At 39.6% G+C, this 21243-nt stretch overlaps 1 protein-coding gene across 5 annotated transcripts in view; it reads right to left on the bottom strand.

Annotated features, from left to right (window-relative positions):
- TBX15 (T-box transcription factor 15) overlaps positions 1–21243 on the bottom strand; it is a 106483-nt gene that overhangs the window by 33983 nt on the left and 51257 nt on the right. For all 5 annotated transcript variants that reach the window (XM_077119732.1, XM_077119736.1, XM_077119733.1 and 2 more), the window contains exons 2-6: positions 19849–20062; positions 14991–15092; positions 13088–13259; positions 11871–12038; positions 1061–1125 (exon numbers count right to left, since the gene is read on the bottom strand). In XM_077119732.1, the coding sequence (XP_076975847.1) occupies positions 1061–1125; positions 11871–12038; positions 13088–13259; positions 14991–15092; positions 19849–20062 (721 nt within the window). The remainder of the gene's footprint in view (positions 1–1060; positions 1126–11870; positions 12039–13087; positions 13260–14990; positions 15093–19848; positions 20063–21243) is intronic.

Raw genomic sequence — 21243 nt, 5'->3', positions numbered from 1 at the left:
ACTGGGTCTCATATTTCACAAAGTGATTCTAAATACAAACACTTGCAGGAAGAATACCCAAATATAATCAGACGATGTCTCACTTGTCTAGCAGTATAACTCTTAACAAACTGAATCATCCGGACGAAAAGAAATGTCCCCAAATTATGCACGTTTGTCGCAAAGCCTGTGTACTTTATAAGACATGTGCCCATATTGGCTACTTCAGTGTTGTTTATATAAAAATGAAAGTTTCTGATTGAATAACCTTAGATATATCTGATCTCTATGGCAATTTCAATTCTCTGCTAAATTTCTGTGGGTAACAGATTTTAATTTTATGTGAGAAGAAGATGATTAGAAAGATTCAGAGGGAAGAAAGAAGATTTATCAACCAGAGAAACACCATAGCCTCTAAGGTCATTTACAACAGAGACTAACAGTACTGCAAGCCTCAGCCACTTCTTAGAGCTTCACTGTATGGCAACATAGCCATAATGGTAATCTTAGGTCACTAAGAAAGGGTCACGTGGCGCTCTATAGCCTCCCTTTACTAAAGCAGGAACATCTAATATATTTTGAAGATATTTCCTAGGGGACAAATTCTTAATTTTTTTTTTCACAGACGTTCAGCTCTTAAAAGTAATAATTTTCAGAAAAATTTTATTTGTCCACAAATTCCTTGTTATTAGACAATACAAAATAAATGAGCCATACTTCAAATGCCATCTATAAATGCTAATCAGAAAAAAATAAATGTCTTTTAATGATAATAAATCACTATAAAATGTTTTTAAGGGACTGAATGACATACCATTTAAGGGGGAAAAAAATACCATGACAGATTTGCTTTGGTGATTTAGAGTGTGTTAACAAAGAATTTGGATAACTCAGCCTTTTAGAGGCAGCATTTTCAGTTCTTGGATCTGTCAACCATTTCTCTTTGCCTGAATCAACACAGTGACACAGCCTGCAGCTATTTTTCCAAAACACAAGAGCCACGGGCCACAAATGGGGAGTGGTGAAAATAATATCACATGGAAGAGAAATGTCAGTGAGTTTCTTTTCTTATTATTCTTACCTGTTTCTCCCAGAATCTCTGAATCCTTTGGCAAAAGGGTTTCGGTCAATTTTTAATCTGGTGATCTGTAAACAAGACAAAACAAAATCATGAATTATATTTATATTACTTATTTCATTTTTGGTAACTCCTAAAAATAGCAAAAATCATTCTATTAGTAATAGTTGTTGTTTAAATTTTAGTTTTCTTTTAATTTAAGATATAAATGCTATGGGACTTGGGCCTGGCACACAGATGTCTGACCCACCTGACACGGTCCCCTCTAAAAACCAACATTTGTCCAGAATGTGGCTCTGAGAACTGTCCTGTACTCACCTTCCTAGCCTCAGAGTGGTGATAAATCACTTGCCTCGACAGACACTGAAATGGAAAATCGAGTAATGGTAATATCCACAGTACGAGATACATAGGAGGCATTTTTTAAATGTTTGTTGAAGGAATGAGCAAACGAATGGATGAGTAAGCAAGTGAAAGGTGAGTGAACAGATTCAGTCAGTTCAATCAGTGCAAACCTCCAGGAGGAAACAGACTACCTCATAATCTGCCTCAGTCTGAAAGAGCCAAACAATTAACTCCATTTCTCATTGTACTCAATTGCGCCTTCCTGGCCAATAAGGATTGTTCATTTAATGACCTGAAATGATCAATTTAAAGACACAAAAGGTAGTTAGATTTTTGCCAGGGTTTCACCCAAAGAAAATTCTACAAACATGTGCCCGGATGAAGGAGGGTCCGGTTCATCTCATCCAATTTCCATGGCTCTCAGGTAACTCAGAAGAAGCAAACAGGCAGTTTCCTAAGAGGAAGCAAGCCCCACCAAGTCAATGGTGTCACCCTGGAGAGATGGGTCCACAGGAGCCAGCTGGTTCCACCCCCACTCAGTGCACAAGTCCCCCACTACTGCACTGTATCTTAGTCCCATCAAACTCTGCCATGGTTGTATACATTACACTTGTGCCTCTAGAGAAAAACAAGCCTGACCAACAAATTCCATATGCGCTCTAGTGTTTCTGTTTTCATCTTGGTCATGGGAGGCATTCTGATACCTTCGTGTCTAAACCAGATGTTAATGACTCACTATTTTCAAGCAGTGGAGACTTGGAGATGGGGGCTAAGAAACTCAGGAGAGAAGGGAAACCATGTTCAATGGCATGTAATTCTATAAATAAGGAAATATCATCATTTAAGGCTATCTCAATATGTCAGATAATTGCAGAACTTAACACCAGGACAGCTAACGTCATTTCCTATACTGCAAATCTTTCCAAGGCCCTCTTCCATCCCACTTCCTCAGAGTGGGATTTTCCAAAGCCACAGTCTTTAAAAGTCTTTAAAATGCAATGTGAAATTCTAACAAACAGACTTTGATTTGAAAGAACCATGCTGACTTCAAGGTTATTTTCCTCCCTAAACATTCCTCGCGTCCAGAATGGGACTCCAATAATGTAGTGCTAATAATGTAGCAAAAGCAATTTTACACTATTTTATAGACCAGAGCAGGAGCCTGTGTTTGACTTTCTTAAGTCCAGTGTCTGCCATGTGAATACTGTACTGAGTTTAAAGAGTGTCACTGCATGCCTGTTTTTGACTTAAAATCAGTTCTTTCTTCACCCATAACCCACAGCAACAAACCACATGCCAAATTTTCTTTTTAAGTCAGTATTATAATATTTTATTCTCTCTTTGAAGATTGTTTATCCTGCCCAACTCATTTATGATAGGGGTTTCTGATATATGATTGTGCTGCCTTGTTTTGGGGACCTCCACCAACTCCTGTGAATATAATAACATTCTATTTCATGGGCCTGGGAGAAATGGTTGATAACCTGTTTCTCACAACCCACTGGATCCCAGGCCAAGGGATCTGCATGGAAACTGAGTGGACAAATACCACCAAATGTTAAAAACAAAACAAAAAAAAAAAAACCCTACACCTCTACACTTGTTTCAAAGCTTTTATGTGAGACTTAGAAAGGTTTATGAAGAATATGACTATGCTGCTCCTTATTTATTTATCATCTAAGTGTTCTTTGCATGCAAAGCAGTGTGATAGACAATACAAATGACATAGAGTGTGTAGTCACAATACAGCTATATATAGTCAGTTTTTCCCCCATGGAGTTTATAATCCAGAAGAAAAAAAAGGAAAAATACACAGTAATGATTACAGTATAAGCAGAAAGTGATAAGAATCACAATAAAGGCAAAGAGTCATGAGAGCTTAAGGGAAGCAGCAATTGCTCCAAATTGAAGGGCTCTGAGGTTTCACGTTGGAAGTAGTACATCAGCCAGACCTGGAAGATGTGTAGGATTTTAATAGACAAAAAGAACAAGAAGGGGAGAAAGAGGAACAAGAGAAGACTGTCTAGATAAGCCAGAGCATAAAAGTGGGAAAAAATGAAGCATATTTAAGAAACATTGAGTCCAATCTGACCCCAGCACAGGGTGTATTGGAAAAGGAGTCATGAGAGAGAAAGCTAGAGAGTCTGGGTGGCTTGAAACCACATCATGGAAAGCCTTTGTTACCTGGCTAAGGCATTTAGATTACCTATAGGTAAAAGAGAGCAATTTTAGCTATAGGAATTAAGTTATGACCCAGTTAATGCCTGCGCTGACCACTTAGGAGATGCTTACAAATGTCAAGGGTACCAGGGGAAATAATATGGAGGAGTAAACTAATGCATAATCAACCTCAATAATCCTTGGTTTCTTTTACTTTCAACCCTTTTGTGTCCTTATATGTAAAGTTTGTTTCTTGTAGACAGCATGCGGTCTCATCTTGCTTTTTTGACAATTTTCTTTTTTTTACACAGGGTTAACATTTTTTTATTTTTTTTAATTTTTATTGATACAACAACATACAAGCCCATACATTCTTGTAAAAGAAGAGAAAAATGTATGCCACACAAATGCTAACCATAATAAAGCTAGATGGTAATATCAAAGTCGACAAAGAGTTACAGTGAAATTGAAAAAGTAATAATAATCCTTGGTTTCTAATGGCCCCAGAGTGCCCATATCAAGGGCTCACTGGGCTAACTCAGAACGGATGAGTGTCCTCCATCGTATGGAAAGGAATACAAATAACAGCTGGGCCGTGGAAGCCCAGTGACCCTATGGAAGTTAAAAGACATGAAACGACATTAATTCTCATCCGATAGAAAAAGAAGCAGAAAATCTTCCCCTTCACGCCAGTGGAGTATGAGAAAAGAAGAGACATAAGGTGAGCAAGCAGTCAGCCTGACATGTGCCTGAGCTCCCACTCAGACCAAAATCCTTGGGGGACGGACGGCAGCAGAGAGGGGGCAGTTGGAACTCACTTGAAATACATACAGCAATGACTACATTCCAGTAAAACTACTGCCTGTTCTGATTAAGCAGAAAGAGGCCTGAGTTAGCATCTCCAGATGCCCCGTGACTATTCTGGGGTGGGCAAGGGACTCAGACGTCCTCTCATGCCATGATGGGAGTGACAAGTAATCCTGACCCAGAGGTGCCACAGCTTAGCCAGATGTCAAACAGAGGCAGATGTGACCTGAATGAGGTGGAGCCAGCAAAGAAAACCTGCAAACCCTGGCTGAGGCAGGAAACAAAGCATAATCTCAGCAGTCCCTGGCCCACAGAGTTCTCAGCACAAGGGTCCCAAGACCAGACCAGACTCCCCATAGCAGAGCCAGTGGGTGCCCAGAGTACAGCACAGGGACCCACATGCAGACCTCAGGCCCCATATCCATCCACAGTGGGAACTCATAGGCCACCTCACTCCTGCAGGAACCCCACACACCTACAGGACATGTGGGATGGGGCAGAGCGAGTGGAAAAAAACGGGGATAAAATAAAATAAACACTGACCCAAAATAATCCAAGTTACATGAGGGATATTTAACTCAAAATAAAATTGGAAGGGGTTTGCATTTATCCCTACCCTCCCCCAATACAGGAGCTCTAGCTTTTTAGGAAAATCAGATCAGCTTTAGGAGATAAGCACAGATACACATACATAAAAATATGAGTATCAATTAGATCAAAATACAGCTGTCCATCTCCACCACCCTCACAACCTGACCTCAGACCAGGCACCATCATCTCTTGGCTAAACTAGTCTAAAAGGCCTTCACGCTGACCTCGCTGCTTCCATTCTTGTTCCTGTCCAATCTCTTCTCTATACGGCAGCTGAAGTGATCTTTAATGCCTAATTGGATCATGTCATTCTCTTCGGTAGCTACCACTGCACTCAGAATTCAATCCAAACTCCTCGCTGGGCTCTATGTGTCCAACTCCATCCACAGTCCTCTCCTGCTGGTGCGCAGGCTCCAGTCCACAAGGCTGCTGTGGATGCTGGAATGGGCCAAGCTTCTTCCCTACTTTCATACTCACTCTACCCCCAGACGAGAATGGTCTTTGCATAGCTGACTCCTTATACAAAGTCACAATCTAAATTTTATCTCCTGAGAGAGTTTGTCCCTGATCACTCCTCCTACATAGAATCACCCTGCTACTCACTTTAGTGGCACCCAATTTATTTCCATCTTTGCTCTTAGCCCAATTGATAATTATGCCTTTATCTCTCTATTTATGTATTTACTCTCTATCTCTCCCCTTGAATTATAGGCAGGAATAGTGCCTATTTTATATACCAGTTTATTAATGAGAACCTTGTATGATACCTGGCTCATGCTCATGATGCATGAATATTTGTTAATGTGAGCAAATGGGTGGGTGGGTGGGTGAATGAATGATGATGTAGGAACAAGTTCCAAAAAGAAACTAGACCAAACAACTATCTCGATCCTATTTGATTTCACTGCAGACACTACAGACAAAAGTCTCAGGTGTCCTTCCAGGCAGAACTAGCTCTATTAGTAACTTCTTGTGCTGTTAAACCTATCCTACAGCAGTCACGTTCAATCCTGCACCAGCGACAATGAGGAGGCATGGAATGTACAAAGTTTGTATATGTGCTATTCTTCCTTGATTTTATTTCTATGACTTTATACTGATTTACGCAGTCTGAGTTCCTGAAGACTATGGTACTTGAGGGTTTAGTTCCTGGTTTCCCACCCTTAATTTTAATCATTTTTACTGATGTTTTAGCCTGTTAACATAGAGGTAGTTAATAAATGAGGTATACTTCACAAGGCACAGTGCAGACATAAATAGCACAACCTAAAAGGTAAATGAAATGTGAATATCCTGTGTATGATTTTATAATACCAAGGCTAAAAGGGATTTCTCTTATTAACACTCTCTTGGTTATTTTATTTGTTACCATATTCCTCAAAAATTTTCCATTGGGATAAAAAAAAAAAAAAAGCCTTAGCCTGGATGCAAAAAAGAATCTGCAATGATTTGATTAGAATGTTAGAACTAAACTGGTTCAATAGTTTAGAATAAAGTGAGTGGTCCAGAAATCCTACTGGATCTGTTTACACAAAAACCTAGCTGTGGTTTCAGACTTCCTATCTGGTTCATGTGGCCAATTCTCATCACGAAATGAGACTGTATTACCTGGGGAGAACAAAGCCATGGTTTTGAAATGTAGTTTCCTGTTTGGAAAAAAAAAAAATCAAGGTTCAGCAGTCTTTTTCCTTAGAGAAGACAAAGATTTTGAGATGGAAATTTCCTGCTAATTCCTTGAGGACATGCTGGCACAACCTTCTTCCAAGAAAAAGCAGAGTGCAGAGTCACCTTTATTACCACCTCTACCACTTTATTCTCCACAATGAGAGGCTGGGCCGTGTGCCTTCCACTTTACTATTCGCCTGCCAAGTTGGCACTGCGAGAACAAATAATAGTAATAATAACTTCAGTATAGTAGCAGCCCTGTAAGTCTACAAGTCAGTCAGCAAGGGAGAGGGGAGGAAATGGGGAAAAGAAAATACAAGCATGAAATATTCTACTGAAATAGAAACGCTTTCTTCACACTTCACTATTTATCCAAGGAACCAGAACCACAAATACATAAGGACACTGGTAGTAGAGGTGTGTTGGCTAATTGTTCATTCAGACATTCATTTGCCAATCAAATATTCAGTGCTATGCAGTGAAACAGACACAAGTTTCTTAGAATTATAGAGATGGAAGAGTACTTCTGCTTAATTAGTGGTTTCTGGGTTTCATACATCAATTCTAATATCCGGCCTCCAACATTTGAAGGTCCAACATTGATACCCCAATTTTTTATTCTACCAAATGAAGACAGTTAACATCTAGCTGCTAGCTCCTGCCATCATAATTTCATAAGAGAAATGACATTTTAGTATCAAAGAAGTATAAAGGATAAAACAGAATAATATAAATAATGCACAGCCTTCACATTGAATGTGTGCATCTATGAAAAAATCCTTACATTATCCTTTTTTTTAAGTTAGCCATAAAAAACACTTCTCCACGGACTGCTGACTGGGAAGCACTGATCCAGGCCAAGTCATCAATTTACAAATGAGAATGTTGGGGTGAAATGACTTGTCCAGAGTAATAAAGCTAGTAGGAGTTCGATCTAAAACCCCATTTTCCTTAGTTCCAACCTGGTGTTTTCCCTATACACCACACTGTCATTTATGAAAAGGCAAAACTTCTATCCTTAAAATCTTAAGATATTAAAGGGAAGATTGGAGACACACACAGGCACGTGTGCACATGCACACACACACACACACAAAGAGAAGAATGTGAGAAAGATCATGAAGAGGCACAGTTCCTTGGCAGATCTAAGCTGGGAGAGCTTATTTGCAACTGAAAAAAAAAAGGTGGAAGGGACAGTATTTGCACTAAATTTGAAGAGTAGAAGATAGCTGGACAGATCAAGATGAAGAGGAAGTACATTCCTGAAAAAGATAACACTACATGCAAAAGCAAGGAGACTACAAAATGCAAGAAACAGTAAAAATTCAGCTAGAATTTTGGACTCCTGGGGATATGTGATGGGGAGTAACAGAAGATGAGGCTGGAAATGTAGTTGGTGATTAGCCACAGAGGACCTTCTTGAAAGACTTGGGACTCCGGAGGCAATGGGGAGTCACTGACAATTTCTGACAGATAAATGATGCAATCAGTACTGTGCTTCAGAAAGATTCATCTGGCAGTGATATGTTTGATGGCTCACGAATCATTAAGCCTGAAGACAAGGTGAATCAATAGGAAGCTACCACAACAACCCAAGGTCAGGGGAAGATTAAAAAGAAGAAAACAATCAGGCAGTAGAAGCAACAGGGTTTGGTGATAGAATGGATATGGGGAGAGTCCTGAGTGACAAGATGGAATTCAGTAAGAAAACAGGCTTTAACAATAGGATGGATTGGGAGGAGTTGGAAATGATTAGTACAGTTTGAAGCATTTTGTTTGTAAGCACACACCATGTTCTTATCTCCCAAAAGGGGACTTGCTAAAATATTGTTAGAATATTATGGGGATAAAAAGTTTATGTGGATGAACGATATTAGAAAATCATGTGTCAACTGCCTCTGGTGGCAATAAATTTTCCCCAGTCCTCATCAAAAGCATACAGAATAAAAATGAAGGAGAAATTAAAGTCCAGAGCTACAAAGGATCTTAGAGAGCATTGTCCAATTCTTCATTTTCTAGAAGAGGATACTGAAGTCCAGAAAGATACTTGCTCAGAGTGACATAGATAGCGAGAGGAAATTTTATGGCTAAAACTTAGATCTCCAAAAGCCTTGCCCACTGCTGGCTATGGAAAGGAGCTCTACCTTTCCTTACAAAGACTGAGTAAGTTGTCACTTCAATTCTATCCCCTCTATTGTGCTTCCTTCACTGGGTTTCTCCAAACAAGTTTCTGAGATCACTGAGAAACTACCACTGACTATTTTCCTCTCTACTCTTTCGTAGGCCTCCCAATCATTCCTTTAAAAAAAAAGGATGAATAAAGCAATTTTGTCATAAATTGTTAATTGTCCTTATTCTAGAATGTCAAGGGAAATAAAAACACAGCAATAGAAGAATATAGTTCACAAAGGAGAACAATTTATAGCATCTGGCATCTTCATGACAGGTTTGAAAATTATTGTTATGTAAAGGCTCTGACCTGCAGGATACAGACTTCAAGTTTCCCAGGGGGAAAGACCTGAGGTTATTTTGTATTATTAGAAGGCACTGTATTTATTAGATCATATCTACACAGCCAAAGGGAATGTTAAAGAATTACGCTTGTTGATTTATCCAGGGAATGGGGGCTTGTTAAACAGGCAAAAGCTGTTATCTTGATCTCAAAATGAGCGCAATTGAGTATGACTCATCTGTTGTGAATGTCAGCACATCATGAATTCACCAACATGACATGGAGACAAAGAGATCAAAGCAGTCACCTATTGATTCTAATTCCTTCGAGAGTCCATGCAGCTCCTCCAGGTCCCACAATCCACTTCTCTTAATGAGCAATTCATTAAAGAAAATCACCTGTACCCTCACTCTCCTCCATGCCTGTGCAGACCCACCCGGGAGCAATGTGGGCTGACGCCCATCGACTAGATGCCAGCTTGGTGTCAGTGGATTTACACGTATCCCCTCATGTCGTTCTCACCCTTCTACAAGGCAGGTGTGTTCTCAGACCAGGATACACAGTTGAAAGGGATCAAGAAACTTGCTCAAGGTCACACAACTTGTCAAGTAGAAAGGTCAAAAATCAAACCAAGTGTGTCTGCTGCCAAATCCCATGATTTAACCATGGTATCCTGCCCCCACCAAACCACCACTTCCCCCACCCCAGCTCAGAATCAGAAAAATATTTACACAAGTAGAACTTTATCAGGGGCAGATCACTGCATATGAGAAAAGGTAAAAATGGAGAGATTTCAGATACCCATGTTTGGTTCTCTGTCTTTGTCACCCTGAGTTGCAGCTTTCTAGTTTCAACTTGGGTTACAATATTTGCTCTCCTGGCCTCCAGAACTGATATCAGTATTCTAATTTGTTCTACAAATGGAGTTCTAAAGTTGGAATATTTATTGCCATATCTCTGCCTTTGTGAAAAACTAATGATTAAAACAGTAGCTGGCGTGCACAGGTGGCTCAGTGGTAGAATGCCTGCCTTCCAGGTGGGAGACCTGGATTTGATTCCCAGACCAAGAGCACACACACACACACAAAAAAAAACAGTAGCTGGGAAAATCTTGGAAAAATCTAATCAGTTATTCAAAGAGCTTAAACACTTATTCTCCCTTTTCTGAACCACAGTTAATCCCAAAGTTCCAGTCACTTCAAATACCATTTCTAGACTACTGCTATATTTTGTATCTGAACTTGGAAGATACTGAGTATTAACATTATTTGTAGGGACCCTCCCTGACCTCTGTAATTTAGTTACCCAAAGAATTTGAGGGTTTAATAGTTTTTAAATAGCACCCAAGGCAAATGAAAGCTCTTCTTCTAGTTTAGTTCGAATGTGGCATTGACAAGGAAAAGCTGAAGTTGGAAACATTTTACAGCTGCTGAGAAAATCCAACAATCATTTAACATTTATAGGATTAAGAGGTCGTTGTATATCAAATTCCTCTGCAGGTAAAGAACGTCTAAATAATCTTATCCAGATGCACTATGAAAGAGAAAAACACCCTTTACATATGAACCAAAGATTACATAACCCACCTTCACCTACTTGGCACATAGTAATGTCAATATTTAATAAATGAGTATTTTTTCCTCTATTGCTTTCATTGTCAGAGCACTGGTTGAAAAGCAGAGTATCCAATACAAAAGGGTAATGAATGTGATAGCATTTATGCATTTTGCTTCAAGCAGGCCCAAAATAAAAGTATAGTTTTCCAAACAAAATTAATTTAAAAAACCTCTTTATTTCAGAAATTAGCAGGATCCTACTAATTAGACAATTTGCCAAAAGATGAAATACAGTCCAATTTATAAAAATGATATTCACGTGCCAGTTTTAGGGGATTGTTTAAAGTGAGGCCAGTTGTAAATTCATCTAATGCCCTCCTCAAAGAAAAGATCATTGTTTAAAAAGCCTATAATAATTCCAGACACAGCCTCTCCTTCTACCACCCCCTCCTCCTGTCACCTGACGATTGATATGTGCGTCACATCAGGTAAAGTCTCAACTTTTCCAGGAAAACTTTCCTTTTCCCCAAATCGAGAAATGCCCTGTCATTAAATTATTCCACTGCATAATCATTATGTATTCATATGTCTGTTCCAGTCAACTGAAACCCCTCTCTCCTTAAGGGAGAAGTACGTCTTAACCGGCTTTATTTCTCTACTAAATCTGGAACATAGTAAGTTTTCAATAGATATTTGTGAATGAATAAATGAATAGCCATATTATAGACATAAAAACATACAGATGTTCGAGTGTGGTTGATGGTCACATGCATGCAAACTTAGCCCAAGTATAAATGGAAGTAATGGGTCTTAAATAGATTTGACAGGCTTGCTGAGTCTGACGTGCCCTAATGGAAGGATACCCAGGAAACTGCAGGTAAAAGGGAAAGTCTGAATTAAACCTCAATATTTGCAAAGGAATCCCACATGATGAGCCGTTGGCCTGGATGTAATAGAGATCATGAACACAGGTGTAAGTACAGGGAAACATGAAAATAACTTAGGAGGTTTGATTCTCTTGGTTGAAGAACTTGTCTCTGGTCTAAATCTAGACGGTACCAGCTGCTACAAGGCATTAGAGTGTTGTCACCACCTGTGACCTGTGTGTGCTGCGAGCCTGGCGTTTCTCTTCCAAGTCCTCAGTGCCGTACAGAAGGACTAAGCATTTCTTAACAAACACAAAAATAAACTCCTTTAAAAGCAGATAGACCTGGGAAAACCCAAGCAGCAGCCTTACCTGCTGGTTCTGGTAGGCCGTCACAGTGGTGAACACGGTCTCAGGAAAGTTGAACGTTTTCACCCCATCCCCAATGGGAACGGGCTTGGTGGGCGAAAGGTCGCTACTGAAGTCCTTGCGAATCACATGAACTCGAGGCTGGTACTTGTGCATGGAGTGCAGAATGATCTGAAATGAGGGGGAGAGACATTATACCAGAGTTGGCTTTAAGGTCTGTACATCTCTTCAGGCTCTTGTGCAAAATAAATCATGGGTAGGAGCACTGCGGGAAGACCACAGGAGGGGTGGGATGGGAGGAAACTTGAAGTTAGTGTACGTGCTTGTGGAAAGAAGGGCCAGGGATTGGACAGCACTCGAGTAACCCTACTGCAGTATCTCAATGATGGACGGCGGGTGTAATAGGTTTCCTTTAGTCCAGAAATGCTAAATGCTCTTCTGGTATCGGCGGACAATACGCCACCAAAAGGCCTAAGAACCTCTGCTGTGAGACAGATTCTTTCTTCCCACTTCAAATCTTCAGCACGGTCTCATGCTACCTTTAAATTCTACATGTTATTATTTTGCACAAGTTATTTTGCTTATGGAAGTTCTTTTATGTCATGTAAGGGGGAAGAGTACATATGCGTTCTCCTTCCCTCTGAAAATTGTCATTCCTTGAAGATAGGAGCCATGGTTTTAGCCTCGTTTCAATCTTCCACGGCATCTAGTTTTGATCTCGGCATTCAGTAGGAACTCAGTACATATTTTACTGCCAAAGATAAATTTAAAACATTAGGTGTTCCAATTATAAGTGGAAAGTCTCAAGACTTAGTTTTCTCTCATAAATTCATAAATTTCTTGACAAATCAGCCAAAAAGGTCACTAAGTCTCTTTTGTTTATTGCCCTGTGAGCTATTCTACTGAACGTTATTTCTTTTACCGTTGTTTAATTTGTCATGTGTTTCTGTCTTACCTCCCTGACAGGATTGTAAGTCCCTGGAGCACAAGGACTTTGTCTGATACAATGCAACCTGATACATAGCAGATGTCTGCTAAATGTTAGATTCGTAATAAATGAAATTTCACAGGAGGAAAATAAACTTTTATGCACACTGTTAAGGCCTAAAATGGCACGGAGATTCTTATTTTACCTGTTTGATGGAAAACGTCTGAGACTAGTCAGCCCTAAAGGAAAGGAGTAAGAGGCAGGAAAAAGGAGACAGGGCTCCTTCACTCACATGTCCCTGATCATCCAATTCATTGTTGGTCAGCTTGAGTTTGTCGAAACTGACCACCTGTCTCATCCACGTGTCGCCAGAAGCTAGAGAATCAGGGTGGATATAAACTCTTGGGGGCACAGGGGAATCAGCATTGCCGGCCACCATCCACTTGGAGCTGTGATACACATACCTGAGATAGAGGGAAAGAGGAGAATTCAGAGACAGATGCCGAGGGGCAAGAGAGGCACAGGAAACAAGGAGAGACAAGAGAGAGGAGAGACAAGAAAATAAAACAAGAACAGTGAAGTGCAGGGATGAAACGGAGAATACAAAAGGAGACAGAGATGAAAATGGAGAAAGAGATGGCATGGGGGGAGCGAGAGAAGTATTGTGGTTTAATGATCAAAGCTACAGCTTTCACAAGAAAAACATTCTCACAGTCCCCTTTCTTTCTTCTCTCTTTCCTTGCTGTGCACCCCTGTGTGCAAACAGGCATCCTGAACCCACGTGCTTAGCTATAGAAAAGGTATTTTACTGCAACCTTTCACCTTCCAAATGCAAACCATATAATCCCCTGGCCACTTGTTCAGGATTTGGTGCCTTATTAAAAACATCTTCCATATAGTCCTATAAAACACAGCCATATGCAGAGACCCTCCACACCTCTCACTTGTTAACCATTTCTTTACTAAGAATCTAAATTTTGAGGCGTTTCTGTGAGAATGGAGAGCCTTTGCATCAGTACAACCATTCCTAGAAACACCACCAAGTTTTCCCAGTTAAGGTCTCTTTGATGAGCCTACTTTTTTTGTTCATTTTTAACATGGGCAGGCACCGGGAGTCAAACCTGGGTTTCCAGTATGGCAGATGAGAACTCTGTCACTGAGCCACCGTGGCCCACCCTGATGAGCCTACTTTTGCACTTCATCATCTTCCATGTTATTTTCCCACAAATCTACTAGAAACAAGAGATTCTTGCAGTACAGGTCAATTTACCAGACTCTGCCAATTGCCCTCTAGTTCTGGATAGCATTCTCAGAGGATCTGGCACATCTCCAAGGATGCTTCTCAATTCTAATGGAACGCATGGGGCCTGGACTCTGGCAAACAGAAACTCAATTCAAATCACAATTCCCAAGATTCTCCAAAACAGATCTGAAGTCTCTCCTCTCCTAAACCCCGCAGTCCAGACCACTCCTCTCTTAGCCAGCTCTTTCTTCCTAATGTATTACTCCTGATCTTCCCCATTCTTTCTTTTTTTTTTGCCATGGGCAGGCTCCAGGAATCGAACCCAGGTCTCTGGCCTGGCAGACAAGAATTCCGCCACTGAGCCACCATTGCACTGCCCTTCCCCATTCATTTCTCACCTCCAAACTCATGACTTTACGGCCAAGTCCTCAGACTTAAAATGTTTCAAAAATGAGCCATGTTCACTGACTTGGTATTTTTAAGCCACAACTTGTTTCTGAAAACATTATGTATAAGGCATCCAAGAGACATGGGGACCTGTTGGCTTTTAATGGCTCTGAGGGAACATTATCTCACAACCTGTATTAATGAACAATAATTTTCCCTAACTAAAGGTTCTTTTTGAGGTTTTATCCAATTTGTCTATTCTTGCTCTCCAGCCTCCCCAGGATAATCCATCAGATGTATGATTCAATGTACTGCATTGAACTTCCTGGGAGACACTATACATTTCCACTTTCTCCGTAGACAATTCCAGACCAAACCATTACTGAGCCATGATTTCTTACCTCTAATTACTACTTCCTCCCTGGTGCTCTACCACAGGCCATTGGCATATCCACCATTCCCTGTTGTCTGTACAATGCACTGTTAAAATACTTCATCTAGTGAGTTTAATTTCTCTTGGAATGTTAGTGATGCTCACAGTTTTACATCCCATAGTCAACATTACCTGTATCTTTTATTGTCCACAGGCACAATATCCATTGCTATGTAATACTGCTGGTGTGGATCCAGGCCAGTGATTTTCACTCTCATTGCAGGAAACATCCTCCTATGAAGAGGAAGAAGGCAGTAGGCTCAACAATCAGAGGTGGAGAAACAGCAGGATTAAAAATGTAAAGTTTTTCTTTTTTAAGAACCCTAAGCACACCACAGCCCAATGTCCTTTAATTCTTTTATGACTCTTCAAAGTTAACTAATATTTTTTACTTTGAAAATATCACTACAAAATATGCTGGGAACTTATATTGCTGAAATAGATCTTCATAGTTTAAATTGACTTATTTGATGTTTCATATCCTCAGAGGTCTCTTATCATACCTTATTTCATATTAGTTAATTTAATATGCAGAGATATGTGTGTGTGTATATAAAACACATACATCTCCTACCACAATGTAATTTTCTTGAAGGTAATTATGATAATTTTTGCCATATTGCCCAAATAGTGTATCATAATTTATTGCAGGTGATTATGAAATATTTTTGATTGGTTGAGCCTATTAAAAAATAACTACTCTATACAGAATGTTTAATAAGGTTGATTGCAAATGTTCAGAAATGGACAGCACAATACTGTGTGACAAAGCTAAGCATAAGTATGGCTTATGCCATAAGAGGAAAGAGGAAAGCTAGGGTAGTATATGTCACCAGAAGGAAAGCAAGAGGATAAGAACTGGAACTGTATAACTTAATGAAATCTAGCGTGGACAATGATGGTGGTCAATTGTACAAATATAAGAAAGATCTTACATGAACCAAAACAAGCATACGTCACTATTACAAGGTGTTAATAATAGGGTGAGACATGTGAAAAAATAAGGTCTATAGTAACAGTAACATTGTAATGTTCTTTCATTAATTGTAACAAAGGCACTATACCAAAGTTAATGTCAATAATAGGGGGACACAGAGGTATGGGATTTGGGGGTGGGAGAAATGAAAATGTTCCCCCCCAAATGACTGTGGAGTGAATGAATAACCATGTGATTATACTAAGAGCCACTGATTATACACTTAGGATGGACTGTACCGTGTATGAACAAAACTGTTTTTAAAAATGACTACACTAGAAATAAGCTCTCAAGAATAGAAGGGGAAAAAAACAAGATGCTACCTGCCCCCAAGCAAAAGGCCAAAAAGCTTTTTAAGGCATAAAACTTGGAAACATTTCTGAGAGTTCTCAGGCTGTCAGTGCATGTGCCAGAGAAAGGGCCCTGCAGAATAGGGAGCAAATACCAAATGAATTCTAGTGCCCTCCGGGAAATTCCTTGTTTCAACCACAATGGCTCATTAAACTTGCCAAAGTAAGTGAGGTTAGGATATGGCACTTTACAACTACTCTCATAATTGAAGAGAGGAGAAGGAGTAGTCCAAAAGAGGTGTTGAGTTTCAAGGAGTCTAGAATAAAGTTCACTATTCTTCTGTAACCATCAGAAAAAAAAAGAAAGAAAAACATCAAGCTCTTTTGTATGTCATTCATTTAAGGGCCAGACATAAAGTAGTGCTCAGTTCAGAAATGTGGACTGCCTTGAATGTGCTCTAGGGTACTTGTATACAAAATGCTGCATTAAGCTTAACCATCTGGGGCCAGTTAGTCGAGCTGGGCAGAGCACGGTGCTAATGAGGTCAGGGTCACAGGCTTGATCCTCATATGGCCTAATTGGCTTTGCTCCATTTCACAGCCGCAGACCATCCTCGCACCCCAGACAGCTACATCGCAAATGTGCATGGGCTGGTCACAGGTGAGGCTCTCTGTTCTAGACCAACCCTCCACCACTCCTCTGGCCAAAAGCAAGTGTCCTCTGGCAGAAGGACAGTAGCATCATAATCATGTTTAAAGGAAAGCACAAGAGAGACCACAGATCTGCAATAGGATTGATAAGTTTGTAAATAGTTGTAAAGAACAACACACAACCGTTTCTTCCCTCCCACTTTATTACTCTTCAGAAACTTATGCTGGTATACGATTTTAGATTTTCTTCCCTTCCCTTTGCAAGTTTAATTAGAAAACCCATATTTCAGTCTTGCACAAATGAAATTTGATAGAGAGGTACTCATAATGAGTAAGTCTAATATTCATCGTAGATTAAGCATTTTGAGTCGCATTAGTTTTTTCCAAAATCTTGGGAACTTTTATTTATACATTTAAAAACAGATCATGTCATTATAATTAAGCTAATCATAAGCTTGAATATATAAGTAGTTAGAAAGCATCTTGGCAGGGATAGGGAAAAGTCCTCTCCATTGCTACCTAAGATAAGAAAATTGTGATTCCTCTTTGCAACCTAGAAGCTGTTACATTAAGAGAGAAGTATTTCTTTCCTTGATGCCTCCCAGAAAAGGAGATAGGTATTTTTAAATTCAACACCTGTCTTGTCTGGAACACTTACGTGACCTCGAGGGGAGAAGCTACTCATCTCTTCCCAGTACCCAAGTTCTAAAATGAATGAGCTGTGTGGTTTAAGATAAGTAATTTAACCCCAACACCTATAAGACAAAGGAACAGGGCTAGATAATTTCTAAAGTCCCCTCATGCTTTAAAATTCTATGACCATGTTTGAATTCTCTTCCTAAAAATTTAACAAAGTTGCTTTTTTCTTTTTGCCACTATTTTGACATAGAAAACCAAGTCATAACTCTGGAGAAAAATCAATCTTTCATATTATGCAAAATGGTATTTGTGCTTGGGTTTAATTTTATGGCTAAATTTAGGCCAGTTCTTTCTCTTCCAAATCCATTAATCCCTACCAGCACCTCTGTCCATGGTGCTGATTGTACAGACTGCGTTGGTACATTCAAAGACTGAAGGTTCTGTAGGCAGCAGTGGCTCTGAACCAACAGGATTAGAGTGGGGTGTGGGAAGAGGTAGGTAGTGACTAAGGTCTTCTGAGGGAGAAGAAGGACAAAGGGTCATGGGTAACCATGGTCCTAGGAGAATAGAGATTGAAATAAAAATCAAAAAGGATATTGTGTAGGGGAAAAAATGAGGTGAGAAGGAAAGAAATAGCTGGAGAAATGCGGAGGGGATAAAGGAAATTCACAGAAGAGGAAAACCTTTGTAAGTTTCTGAGTCCCAGACTGATTGCACAGAATCACATTGGTAGCAACAGCTGAGGCAATTCAATACAGAAGCAATGTAGTTTCTAAATCTAAACAAAGGATTCTAGTATGACTAAAGAACAAGCTGCATGTCTGTTTGTTCTTTAAAGTGAATTTGTGAAGGCAGAGATATGGAAAAGGAAATTGCACAGAGGAATCGTGAAACAAGGTTACAGAAGAGTTGTCAAGGACATGCTCGAATGAAGTGAATTCTCTGAAGAGCAGGGAGTGAGGTGTGTGATGCCAGGAACAAGAGTGACAGGAATACACAGACCCAAGGGTATTACAGTAAAAGCACAAAATAAAAACTGCAAAACATTACAGACAAAAAAAAAATTGCAATATTTCCCCTCTCACCAAACCATTTCCCCTACCAAAAACTAAAACTAAAACTAAAAACATCTTCCTTGAATTGTTCTGCTTTCTTTCAACTTTAATGTCACAAAATGTTAAACAGGGACAGACTGAAATCCAAGAAATGAAAAGAAGACAGTGCTCCTCCTAAGAATTCTTTCAGTGGTTTTATTCATTAATAAAAAGTAGAGAAAGAAGGTTCCGGAATAAAAAGAAAATGAATATGATTTCCTGTCCATTTTACCTGATATTTTAATGACGTTTTGTGATGGTGGGGCAGGGGGAGGTTGTCTGTATGCATTCAGGTGAATTGGACTCGAGTTTTTTACTTTAAATGCCCACGTTCATGAAGACAGCTTATAAACAGTGAGGTGAGACTTTCAAGGTCTCCATGGCATGTTAAATTATGTAGATTGGTTTTGAAAATATGAAAGCAATATAATCTTTTTGTTTAATTTTCATTAACTATTCCTTCGTACTCAAAGTTTAATCCAAATTTAGTTTTACCTAAATCATTTTCATTTTGGATCCAAGGGACAGGAGCGACAAAGCTTTCTTTGTCGCACAGTTATAAATAGTTAAAACCATACTTTAGAGCCAGACAGATTAGTGTGGAATTTTTGTGCTGCCCCTTGCCACTCATGTGGGCTTAGTAAAGTTGATTAGCCTCGTTCAGTCTCCACCTCCTCATCCATACATAGGATAATCATATCCTACCTTGCAGTATTGCTGTGAAGTTTAGATGATATAATAGATGTACAGTGTTCAGCACAAAATAGTACTGAACTACAGAACATTGAAAGATATCAAAGAAAAGAGTAGCTTAATTAAAAGTGTTTGTGTCAGGAAAAACTGTGTGTGTGTTGTTTTCTTTTTTATTTTTATCATCCTAGATAAATCCTTTGCAAGTATTTCCAACAGGTCATAAAGATTTCAAGCCAACAATAAAATATAAGGGACCAACAAGCGGGGCTGAGAAAATGCATTAAGCCCAGTACTTACAAAATTCTTACAAAAATGTGCAGCTGCTTTAAAAAGCCTTAGAAAATACCAGCTGTTGTTTGGGGAGCATATATTTTCTTTTGAAAATATATTTCATTGACTGTCTGATACCATAGACCAAAATGCATTTATTTGCAGGTGGAAAATGTTTGTGAGGATAGAAGTGATTTAGAGGAAAATAGCAAAATCACAGTAAAAACAACTGCATCACTTTACCAAGAAGTCCAGATGCAGAAAATTGTGTGCAAGTTGCTGCAGCTTCATACAAATAATCACAAAGACAAAACATATCAGTCCTGCCTTTGTTTTCCATTCTTTGAACTTGGTCATTCAAAGGAACTTGACCTTACCTGCCTGCTTTGGTGATGATCATTTCAGTTCCAATATCATGGAACCTCTTCCAGAGGTCAGCACACTGCAGCTCCACCTGAATCTCCTCCATGGAAGACATGGCGGCAGGCACGGGGCCTGCAGAGCCTGGGGCCAGGTCAGCGTGAGTGTCGAAGGAGCAGGAAGCCCTCTCTGTGAGCGCCTCGGAATCTGAACCAGTGCTCTGCTCAGAATCTGCAAGAGAAACCATCAAGTCTTAGGTGAGAAACTGCCGAGTACCTCCCCCCACAAACACACACCCTACCCTTAAAAGTTGGGGGTGGGGAGGGGGTGGGCATGGTGGAGTGGGGAAAAGGTGAACAAAAGGAGGCTTAAAGCTAGGAAGCTCCAGAGCACAGCACTCAGGGTATTTTATTATTTTTTTTATGGTTTGTTTTTGTGATTTATGACCTCCTTTTGGGTTTCATGTTTCCAACATGACATCTGGCATTTTAGTAAGTTTTTGCAACAGCTGAAGAAAATTGGTCCGCAACAGGCAATATAAAGAGTCCTAATGTCACCATGTTGAAGAGAATGAGGCCAAAGGGGGGCAACAAAATAAATAAATGCCAAATTTTAAAAAAAAAAAAAAGTAATTACAGACTATAGCTTCAAATACAGATTAGACAATTTCATTTGGAAAAAAAAAGATCCAGTGTTAACAATATTTTCTTTAATTCTATGTTGCTTAGCATCACTGCCCATCAGTCAGTTATGTTTAAGACCAGCAACTTTCCCTCCACTTATATGCCCTGGTCCTCAAAGACAGTGAAATGTTATTTGGTATCTTTAGAAGTACTTTGTTAAGAGTCCAATCAGGCCATTTTGGATGGAAAAAAAAAAAAAGTCTGTTGTGAGGCAAGGATGCAAGCATATGGAAAAAGTTACCCGAGAAGGCGGTTGAAACAAAGGGAATAAATGAGTTCAGGAGACACCTTGATTGGTTTCTGAAGTATGGGCAAAGGGGAGGGGTGAGTCCAACAGGAAGGTGGGATTGAGAGCAACCAAATAAAAAGCTGGCATGATGGACCAGATGGTTCTTTCCTATGTCTGCTGTACTGATGGAGAGAAGCAGGAAAGGCAAGGGCAGGGATAAGACTGGTAGAGAAGGCTGTAGGCAGATTTACCAAAGAATAATTTTCTGTCATTTGTTTTAATTTCCTCTGAGGGACCTAATGCTAAGGTTGTATGTCCTGAGACTTTCCAAGTTCAGATTAGCAAATATAATTTTCTTGCAAGCTAAGCCTAAGCACCTATTTCTCAAATCCACCCTTAAAATCCAGGATTCTGATCACTTCACCTGCAAATAAACATGTACACAAAAAAGGTTGAAAACAGAAGTATCTCACTTTGATGACTGACTTTTCGATGTTCTC

Source organism: Tamandua tetradactyla, chromosome 11, assembly GCF_023851605.1.
Source record: "Tamandua tetradactyla isolate mTamTet1 chromosome 11, mTamTet1.pri, whole genome shotgun sequence".
In the NCBI taxonomy this organism is placed as follows: Eukaryota; Metazoa; Chordata; class Mammalia; order Pilosa; family Myrmecophagidae; genus Tamandua; species Tamandua tetradactyla.
Note: the sequence above shows the minus strand (reverse complement) of the source record. Positions and strands in the feature narration are given on the sequence as shown.